Below are 11300 nucleotides of genomic sequence, written 5' to 3' on the forward strand. Positions count from 1 at the left end.
TTTGGCTTGCTTCATATGCTGAGTGTAATAAACCAGCAGATGGAAAGATCTGTCCCTTCCCTTAGATTAGCACTGCATTGCTTGTCAGGCATATGGAAAACTTACCATTTCCTCAATTCATGGGTGGAGATAAATTTCCTTCCCTCTCTCAAAGGTTACTTTCCACTTCAGTGAATTGGACAAGTCAAAACTCCTTGTCGTGACATTTGTATCTAGCTAGAGACCACACAATGGTAGCAATGTGTACAGGCAGTCCCTGGGTTACATGGATCCGACTTACATCGGATCCCTACTTACAAACGGGGTGAGGCAACCCCGCACTAGCTGCACCCCCCCCTCCCCCCAGCAGACCTCCGAGACGTACGTAACCTGGGGACTTCCTGTACTTCAGGATAGCCCTTTAGGTCTGTCATTGAGATTTAAATATACTGGCTTGACTTTCATAAAGTTTAGCTTTCCCTGCTGTCAGACACTCTGGTACACAGCTATTGGAGATTCACATATAACTGGGATATTAATGTGTTGTGTTGAATCAGTTCAAAAATCTTAATTGGAAGGGTGATAAACTATTTCTGTGTATTGTTAGTCTCTTAGCATTTTTGAGTGCAGTTCTAGAATTATGGCAATACAATAGCTTAGGCACCTAAATACACTTGAACCTATTTAATCCAGCAGCCTGGAGAAATAGGTTCATGTCAATTATGGAGTTCTCCAGACAATGGGCATTTGCTGTCATGAAGGGAGTGGAACTTGGGGGAGAGGGTGCAGAAGCATGTGGGATGGGGAGTGGTTTTGGGAGGGTGCAGGAGCACACTGGGGATGCAGAGTCTGGGTAGGTAGAGACTGGGGATAGAGTGCTCGACCCAATGGTAACGTTGTATGTGTATCAATTTGCTTTTGCAGTACTGAAACCTTTTTATAGGGGGAAAATATTGTCCTTTTACAGGCATGCACACAATAGCAGCTCAGCTACTTGGCTCTGGGGCATCCATCAATGACACCATGTCAGATGGACAGACTCTCTTACATATGGCAATACAGAGACAGGATAGCAAGAGTGCCCTCTTCTTGCTGGAACATCAAGCGGATATAAATGTCAGGTAAGGCTTTTATATTAATTATGGTTGATGTGCCACCAATAAAGCTGGTAACATGCATACCGCTCTCTAGCCATGTCAGATTTCCCACCGATAGCAAAGAAAGACTTGCCCAAAGATCAAGGGTTGAACACTAACTCACTCAGCTTCTTTTAGATCCTAATGGTGGTGTATTCTGAATAGCCCAGCATAGAGGAAAAATTTCAGTATTTGCGCCCCCCCCCCCCCCCCCCCTTTTTAAACTTGTGTGTGTGGGCTGGTTTAGTAACTTTCTAAAATCAGGTGCATCCTTAGAGAATCCACAGTCTTCATCCAATAGACTTCAAAATTCTTACCCAGTAAGATGAATGGAAGCACCTAGCATCTTCATAGCTGTTAATGCCTGGAGACTCAGGAAGACAATTTAGCACTGGCTTATGATTAATTCATCCTTGAAAGGCATTCTTCTACATTTCATGGCTAAAACAAAAGCTAAAATATAAGACTTTGTCATGGGGCCTCTTTTGTGAGATCCAGTCATCTGGGCTGAGTACAACACTGGACTAAATGCCATACTTCCCTGTGATAGCCCAGTGCCTTTTGATTCACCTTTGCTCTGAAATAGTGGTTCATTATGGATGACTGCACACGCCTTCATGGTAGTAGTACCACACGGCTAGAGAGCAAGCTTTGGTTTCAACAGATGTTACCCAATTACACTAGAAACATGCAGAACAGCATTCTCCACTAATGCAGAGGCTTTAATGTTATGGCAGTGACAATTTTTGGGGAGAAGTGGAAAAGTATGTGGCTACTGACTAAATTTATTGACCTATCTTTCCTATGTGTCTTAAATTAGACACTTTTCTAACCAAGGAGTTTAAAATCAAGTATGAGAATCAAGAGCTGATACTGATCTGCCAAACTACTGAAACAAAGATTGGTATCTTTAATGAGGTGATGACAATAGATGTTTATTACAGAACTCAGGATGGAGAGACTGCCCTTCAGTTAGCTATAAAAAACCAGCTTCCCCTTGTGGTTGACGCAATTTGTACCAGAGGGGCAGACATGTCTGTGCCAGATGAGAAAGGGAATCCTCCACTATGGCTTGCCCTGGAAAATCATTTGGAAGATATTGCTTCAACTCTGGTAAGACCAGCACTTTCATCATATCCTTACACAGTTTTACAAAAATATTTCACAAGACTAGATAGTACCTAATACTCTTTTTTACAAGGAGAATATATTACAAAAAACAAGAACTATTGAAGGAATAAAGAGCAAATAATTAAACTGTGGGTTAGTCATGCTGGTGTAGGTGGCAGGCAAGGAAGGCATTTAGCTGCCACACATTCACCTGGCTATTTTTTTCTTTTAACTAGTAACTGAGATGGAGGCATTTTTAGCTTACTGTGCTTCATTCTTAATTCAGGTAAGACATGGCTGTGATGCAACTTGCTGGGGTCCAGGACCAAGTGGATGCTTACAGACACTTCTGCATAGAGCCATTGATGAAAACAGTGAACCAATAGCATGCTTCCTTATTCGCAGGTCAGACATGAATCTGCTTCATAAAATGGTGGTGTAGCTCTCTTTGCAAGGATATTAGAGCAGGTGGGCGAGACAATCTTCTCTTGGGTCAACGTCTATTGGTGCAAAACAAGTTTACACTGAGCTCCTCCTATCTGCATAGCTCAAATTTTTATCTTCCCCCAACAGAAGTTGGTCCAAGAGATTCTCACCCACTTTGTTGCACTACAAAGGATTTTTTTTGTTTGGGCCACACCTCCTTCTTGTTTAGAACCTTTAAACAGCACTGTCCTTCAACTAGAGTTGTGCTGCCTTGAGCATTATCCAACAGTAGCTTTTTTAATGAACTGTAAAAAGACAGTTTTAACATCTGCAAATAAAGAATAGGTGCACCAGTAGAGGGCAAATATACTGTATCTCTTAATTCTTTCAAGTCGAGTGGGCACACTTCCTTCATTAATCTTGGGGAATTTAATGAACGCTCAATCCACAGACTGTTCTGTTTAGATTTTTCTCTTTAGCATGGATCAAGTTTCATTTATGAAGCAGTGACATACGCTACCAGGTACATGCCTCATGTATGTGTGATAGCAACTGTGAGAGCTGTCTTGAAATGCCAAAACTATTTAAGGAAACCTGAAATACTTTAGGCTTTTCACTGTTCATGATCACTGAAGACTTCCGTAGTAAAAGTGCTCTTCCCTCCTCTCCCCCCAGATGGATGTGAACTTTCACAATTAAGGCTTTTATTGTAAACATGGGTAAGGGTAAAACTTACGTGCTTAGCACATGCAATTAAAGATAAAGAAAAGTTATTTATTAGTTCCCATAATAGAAGAACTAGAGGACACCAAATGAAATTAATGGGTAGCAGGTTTAAAACAAATAAAGTTCTTCACACAGCGTGTGGTCAACCTGTGGAACTCCTTGCCAGAGGAGGCTGTGAATGCTAGGACTATAATAGAGTTTAAAGAGAAGCTAGATAATTTCATGGAGGTTAGGTCCATAAAAGGCTATTAGCCAGGGGATAAAATGGTGTCCTTGGCCTCTGTTTGTCAGAGGCTGGAGAAGGATGGCAGGAGACAAATCGCTTGATCATTGTCTTTGGTCCACCCTTTCTGGGGTACCTGGTACTGGCCACTGTCGGCAGACAGGCTACTGGGCTAGATGGACCTTTGGTCTGACCCAGTACGGCCGTTCTTATGTTATGTTCTTAATAGCAGCTAGTGAAGTCTTTGTAAGGAAAGAGCTTTCCATGTTGGTTCAGAGCTGATAGTATCTGTTCATCCAGGGAAATAGACTTGATTAGCATGTTGTTGTTTCCAGTGGCTGTGATGTAAATAGTCCTAGACAGCCAGGTGCTAATGGAGAAGGAGAAGAGGAAGCTCGTGATGGACAGACACCTCTGCATTTGGCAGCTTGCTGGGGGCTGGAAGAAGTGATACAGTGCCTACTAGAGTTTGGTGCCAATGTAAATGCACAGGTATGTAAGATATTTATACTTATTCCAAGAGTCTAGACTTTTCAAACTTTTTTTTGTTAGCTTGAGACTTTTGATTTAACATGCTAATCTTTTATTTGGCACCATCTTGGTGTCAGTGTTGCAGTTTTAAAATTAAAAACAGATTATCCAGTGCCCTCCCTTCTAAGCCACCCATCTGGAAGGCTGTTAGTCTGATTGAATGCACTGGGGAGATCTACTTATCTGGCTGTTGTACATGTATGTTCAACTTCATAATAAAGAGGTTTATCTCTTTCGTATGTCTTAATCCCCTCTGTGTAGAAACTGACCTTCAGAAATAGTAAAAACAAAACTAGGAATTCTAAAAATCCCTGAATTTAGTGGGCACACCTACCCTGCAGGTCCTGCCAGGCTATCCAGAAGATTAACTAGATGTGTGGCATTGATGTGTTAGAACTGATGTGCTTTATGTAGCTACATGTAGTTAACGATCCATGTTATCCATTTCAAAACTTTCATAATTAGAAGAAAACAAATAGTGGCATAATATATAAGTTGGGTAATCCCGAAGTAGTTCTGTTTCTATGTTGCATCAATAAGACACTTCTAGATTTTTTTTTTTTTTTCCCTTAAAATACTTGCTTGAGCCATAGAACTTTCTGGAATGTTTGGTGCTTGTTGTTCCTCTGAAAACTAAGGTGTAGGTGTCTCAGTAGTTCAGCCTAAATGGAGTAGATGAAAATAACAGGCAATTAAGAGCCTAAAGTAATTATATTGGTGTATTTGCATGATACAGGAAGTGTAAAGAAACTTAAACTTCGAATAGGCAGGTGCATGGGAAGGGCAGAAGAACATTCAAGTAGCCAGTGGCTGAAATGTCTAATGTGCTTCAATGGGCATGTGTTATGGACACAGCTGTTAAATACTCAAGACTCCAAAAATGCAGGGCTCTTAAGGGAGAGGAAGAAGTAGTATTTGAGAATGAATAGGCAGCCCAGATTCACAAACAGATTGAAGTCTAGGACCCAAGGACGAAGTCAAATAAGTCTGTTACCTTTAAAGGTAACAGAGGCATAACAGTTTACTTAAATCAGGTAATACCTTTAAATCCTCCATCAGACTATCCCAGTCTTGCTGCACTTGCCTATGTCCTGGAGACAGAGAAGGTTATACATTTATAGATCTTTTAATCTGCAATGTGAACTTCATGGTCTCCTATTTGTAGGATGCAGAGGGAAGAACTCCAATCCATGTTGCCATTAGCAACCAACATAGTGTCATCATTCAGCTGATGATCTCACATCCAGAAATCAGACTGAATATGCGTGATCGGCAAGGCATGACCCCATTTGCATGTGCTATGACCTACAAGAACAACAAAGCAGCAGAGGCCATTCTAAAGCGGGAGCCAGGAGCTGCTGAGCAGGTAATTTGGGGGCCGTGATATGTATGGATACTAGGTAGGTTTTTTAACTCTACTAGATAAGTGTTCCATGTAGGTGAGCACTCATGCAACTGCTCAGGAAAGATTCCAGTGCCACCCAGCTGATTAGCAGAGCGACCACAGCTAGGTTTTGTTGCTGATGGTGCACATTGGCACATGCCTCGGTGCATGAGACTTATTCTGCACATGGATAGGAAAGATTAGAGGAAGGCTACTCAACTTTGGAAGCCCTGGGGGGCCACATTGATACTCATAGCACATGCTGAGGGCCGCAACTTCAGTGTGGTTGTGCATATATAATATGCAAATAGCTTTCATACTGTTGGGCATGAATACAAAGACTAAGGCAAGACTAAACAACAAATGGCCCCGTTTAAGTCAGTTCTGCTGATTTTAATAAGATGCAGTATTACCCAATTTCCACCCATATGACAGCACTTGTAATGAGCACTGACAGTCGAGGAATTTAACTACTAAAATGCATCTCAACAGAAGACTATTCTATTGACTTTTTTGTTTTGGTTCCCACCCACGGGCCACGTGTTGAGCCCTATATAAACTCAAATCCTGCTGCAGGCCCGCAGGCTGTGTGTGTTGAGTAGCGCTGGATTAGAGGGAACCTTGATGCTTAGGTGTTAGTAGCCTGTGCCCTGCAGAGATCTGGCTTTATTTCATTCTTAACTGGTTTACTTAAGATCTTAATCTAGTGTGGTGTGAAAGCAAAGTCTTCTAGGAAACCTGAGGTTGTCTGTGTTTGAAGAGGAGTGCTGAGCAGGGAATGGGAGAAACAGGGCATTAATATTCTCTTGTAGCGCAATAACTGTTATTTCAGACTGTCCCATCTTATGGACTTCAGTTGAAATAGACATGCTAGAACAGTGTTGTAATTCTAGAAATGAAATTTCTTTGGTCAAGTACTGGCTCTGGGACAGTCTGTTCTGAACAGGAAAACCCAATGTAAAAGATCATTCTCATGACTTAATACAATATAAAACTGTGGAACCTTCACCTGTATTATCAGGCTTCTTGGTGGAAATTTCGGACGACTGTTGAGCAGTTCTCCTACCTTGTGTAAGTTAAGAAAACTCAAGTTTTTTGGGTGCATAGTGCAGGTAACAGATTTAACTACACAAACTTGTATAATTTAATCCTAAAAATCTATGGGCACTTAATGCTACCTTCAAGGCATGTGAACAGTGTCATGCACTTAGTGTTATACTTCTCCCCCCCCACTTACACAGCGTAATTCTGTGAGCACTTGTGTGTTGGGGTTTGTGTGTTTACATTAGTATAACATGCATGTTCCACAAATAACAAATAGGCAAATTTGCCGGTTTCAGTAAAGTATTATCCAACCTGCAGTTGCACCTAGAAATTAATGAGACTTCACATTTTTGAAACTTTTACAGCACAAATTTGTAGTACTGGATTGAAAATGGAGGGTGTGTTAAGTGCTAGCAAATCCATTCAGCCATGTGTTTCTTGGTAACTGAGTATCTGTTCCCTAGTGAAAGTGGGCACTCTGCAGATACTTGCTGTTCTCTCAAATTGTTTTATTTTCAGTCTCTGTAATAGATGAGAACAGATTTACACAGACAACTCAAGGAAACAACGGGGCTCTAATGGGCCAATGTCTCTGTATCGGGAACCTAAAAGATTTGAGTTTAAAAAAAAATGGCACTGATCAGTCATGAAGGATAGCTTTGCAAATATTTACAGGCCTCTCCAGCATGAGGGAGAATAACTCTTGTAGTGGAATCCTAGCAGTTGGACAATGGAGGTTGGCATCATTGGGAAGAGGTTGACTTTCTGACACTGAATGAGAAATGATGGGCTGTGAAGGGCCTCCTAAGTAAAACAAGTAGCCTGTTTGGGATGATGGGAGACCCACTAGAGGGATACATAGAGAAGATTGATGTGGCCCAACTGACAAGGTAGGAAAAGGTCTTTGCAGCTGCATTCTGGAAAGATATGAGGTAGGACAAGATTGCATCAGCCAGAGAAAAGGATGATTTAGTAATTGATATTGTGCCTTGGAACATATGTCTAGTTAAGTTTCAGTGATTAACAATAGACTGAATGCACCTTGCTCTTCAGGAATGGTTTCATTTAAGGCTGCTTTGTATTTTCACACTATCTCAGGTGGATAACAAAGGTCGGAACTTCCTCCACATAGCTGTTCAGAACTCTGATATCGAGAGCGTGCTCTTCCTCATCAGTGTCCAGGCCAATGTAAATTCTAGAGTCCAGGATGCCTCTAAGCTAACACCATTGCATCTCGCTGTACAAGCTGGCTCAGAAATTATTGTGCGCAATCTGGTATGTATTGTAGAAGATTCATGTATTTTATTTTCTATCAATAGATTAGAATTCTCTCCAAGTCTCAATGCAGATTGTAACCTTCCTAAAATCTCGAGTCACCAACCTTAAACTGGGAGTTTTTCCATGTGTCATAGGCCCAAACTTGATAGACTACTTATCTCTGCCTCATCGCTGTGTAATAGGAATATCTACCTTACCCTTAGAAGTGATGTAAGAACTAGTTGGAAAGCATTCTGCAATACATTGGAGTGGAAATGATCTAGTGAACGATCTGCTAATATTCTCAAAGGGAGGTGTTTTAGGGGTCTCTTCATTCTCATGTCTTCTAACAGCTTCTTGCAGGTGCAAAGGTGAATGAGCTGACTAAGCACCGCCAGACTGCTCTCCACCTAGCTGCTCAGCAGGACTTGCCCACAATTTGCTCAGTCCTTCTAGAGAATGGAGTAGACTTCGCAGCTGTGGATGAAAATGGAAATAATGGTAAATGAACCCACTTCCAAGCTTTTGCCAGTCTTTGCAGTTTAGCAGTCCAACTCCTGGGGCTTTTTTTTTAGTTGGTATGTGGACTCCCGATTTGTTCAAGGGTATAGGAGGGACAGGGTAAGACCTAGAAATCAAAAGGATTTGATTTTTGCCAGGCTTCCTAACGCCTCTGGAGTCTTAATGCAACTTGAACCTTGGATTTGTCTTTCCCCTCCCCAGCTCTTCATCTGGCTGTGATGCATGGTCGTCTAAACAATATCCGTATCCTCCTGACAGAATGTAATGTGGATGCTGAAGCCTTTAATCTTCGGTAAATACCGCATTTACATACTGCTCTGCGTGAACACAGATTATTAGATCACAAGCAACTTTAAAAATGTGTGTATACATATATATTAATAAAACAGCATCAAATCTTTTAATTCTGTAGATTTAGCTTAGACGTTAATTGATGCACTTACGGTGTGCAAAACAAATGTTCAAAATTGGCTTGAAACACCGTTTTAGCAGATCTCTTTTTCTCACCATGAATTAAGTGCTTAGATCACATGCATTAAACTAAATCATTAATTCAAGAAAGTAGAAGGTGAACTTAAAGCACATCATGGGTAACTAAAAATTGGTTTGCACACTTTATGGACAAGTGCATCTGAAGTTGGTGGAAATAACCGTAGCGTAAATATGTTGAGCTGCATAACACTTTTTATAGATCTATTGTAATATTTGTCTTGCTAGAGGTCAGTCACCAATGCACATTCTGGGACATTATGGGAAAGATAATGCAGCAGCCATCTGTGACCTCTTCTTGGAATGTATGCCAGAATACCCTCTGGACAAACCTGATGCTGAAGGAAACACAGGTGACAAGAATACAGTAATTCTAGAATCTGAATGTGGTGGCTTAAAAAAATATTGTACAGGCAATCAACTGCGGGGAGTATGGCCAGCTGGCATTGCACTTGTAATCCAAATACAAGTATTCAATCGTTAATCTATTATACTCTATAAGCCCAAATTGTCACCGTTCCAAGGTAACTGCCACTCTGATCCCTTCATTGTCTCCTGGGGAACCTTTCTTGCACTTCAGACTAACCATTAGAATCTCCCCTCTTTCAGACCAGAGATTACAGCTATAAGATTTCTGCAATTCATTGATCCTCAGTTCAGCACCAGTACTCATGGGCTCTCTGGGACAATGGCAGGCTAACCAGTGACCACCAGCTTTCAAAGTGAAATACTATTTGTTTGAAAGATGCATCTTCTCAGGAATGCTTTTTTCTTGAATGAATAGCAGATGTGGCTTATCGGCCAGTTATCCATCTTCTACCTAGGCATTCTGAGAGGATTACAGTAGTACAGCATCTGTGTCAAAGCTCCATGTCCGTTCTTAGGGGTCTGGTATGTGTGACCTTCGTTTAAGGTGGCTGCTTCAGTAACCTTGTCAATTCTTTGCTTGCTGGGCCTCTTGTGAGAATTTGCTTAAGGGATGAGGTTTTTTCCTCCAGAGTTATTCCTCTGTGTAGCAAATTCATGTAAATCCCTAGCAGTTTTGTTTCCTGCAGGAAACCCTTTTATCTCTCCCATTGAATTAGGAATATAACCACTAGCCAATATAGTGCTTCTAAAGTTGATGCAGTAGTCCTGGAATATTCTATATTATTTGTTATACATGTAGCACCTGTATGTGTTTGGAAGTTAATCTGCCCAAGAAAGGAAATGTTGGACTTTTCTTTTCAGTGCTGCTGTTGGCCTATATGAAAGGAAATGCTAATTTGTGCCGTGCTATAGTGAGAGCTGGGGCTCGTCTTGGGGTTAACAATAATCAAGGCGTCAATATCTTCAACTACCAAGTTGCTACAAAACAGCTTCTCTTTAGACTCTTGGGTGAGTACATGATGTGTTAAAGTTTAAAAACAAACGGTCCTAGGCTTTCGGTATCAGTGAGATCTGCTTAAAGTTGGGACCCTACATCGGTGGTCTGACCTGAGGGGAGCTAGGATCCCGCATATTCCACTGCTTTTGCTGAGACTTGCAGATGCTCAGTAACTCTTTTTGCCAGACCTTTCAGTGGATTTGTGCTTCACTGCAGGCGCTTGGGCTTAAACTCTGGCCATAACTCTTAAAGTATCTCCTGGAGTAGAAGATTAAAACCCATTGGTTTAATATACCTTCTTGAGCACTTAGTGTGCTCTTTGCATACATCTTGAACAATAAACTTTCTGGCTTGTTTCAATGTTGCATTCTAGTCTCAAACATTTGCGGAAGAATCTAGCTTCTGCTGACTTAATAGTTAAAAAAATTCTGCTGAATATTCTGTACTTTAGTATAGGCTTAAGACCTGCTCTATACAGCTTCATTAAGGTTGGGGAGGGGAGGAATGGTACAATTGCTTGAGCCTATGATGGCACTGATCCAAACTCTGACAGCAGGGGCAAGATAATCATCCTAAATATTCATAAAAATGTTTGTGCTATGAAGTGGGAGAGATTTGATGCAAGAGACATGCAGGCACTCAATCCACAGGTATCTCTCTTTTGTTACAGATATGCTGTCAAAAGAACCTCCCTGGTGTGATGGTTCCAACTGCTATGAATGCACTGCCAAGTTTGGAGTCACAACAAGGAAACATCATTGGTAACAAAATATAAACATTAGACCTTCCACTCCCAAAGGGACACATTCAGAATCTAACTAGCTTAGCTTGAAGAAACATTCCTCTGTAGAGGGTATAAAATGCATCTGGATAAATGAGTACTTAATTCAGAGAGATCAAGGCCATTGTCCATGTCCTACTTCAATTGCTAGGCAGATCAGTTGTGTTGGTGGTTTTGTTTTCTTTTTCCAGAGCTCCATGGCCTGGCTGAAACTGCTTTTGGGTGCAGGCTACCATCTGACAGGCTGTTGGAGAGTTAGCTGCATGTAAAGAGGGAGGCTGCCTGTCAAGGGAGGGAGGTGGGTGTGGGGGGGGGGGTATGTGTGT

General features: G+C 41.4%; 1 protein-coding gene across 2 annotated transcripts in view; it reads left to right on the forward strand.

Moving 5' to 3' along the window:
• The window catches only part of ANKFY1 (ankyrin repeat and FYVE domain containing 1), a 51163-nt gene that overhangs the window by 34268 nt on the left and 5595 nt on the right, over positions 1–11300 (forward strand). For both annotated transcript variants that reach the window (XM_075904372.1, XM_075904371.1), the window contains exons 14-24: positions 947–1100; positions 2060–2228; positions 2512–2630; positions 3936–4092; positions 5297–5497; positions 7658–7834; positions 8170–8317; positions 8540–8630; positions 9056–9180; positions 10058–10204; positions 10864–10954. In XM_075904372.1, coding sequence (XP_075760487.1) covers positions 947–1100; positions 2060–2228; positions 2512–2630; positions 3936–4092; positions 5297–5497; positions 7658–7834; positions 8170–8317; positions 8540–8630; positions 9056–9180; positions 10058–10204; positions 10864–10954 — 1579 coding nt within the window. The remainder of the gene's footprint in view (positions 1–946; positions 1101–2059; positions 2229–2511; positions 2631–3935; positions 4093–5296; positions 5498–7657; positions 7835–8169; positions 8318–8539; positions 8631–9055; positions 9181–10057; positions 10205–10863; positions 10955–11300) is intronic.

This window comes from Pelodiscus sinensis, chromosome 21, assembly GCF_049634645.1.
Source record: "Pelodiscus sinensis isolate JC-2024 chromosome 21, ASM4963464v1, whole genome shotgun sequence".
Classification (NCBI taxonomy): domain Eukaryota; kingdom Metazoa; phylum Chordata; order Testudines; family Trionychidae; genus Pelodiscus; species Pelodiscus sinensis.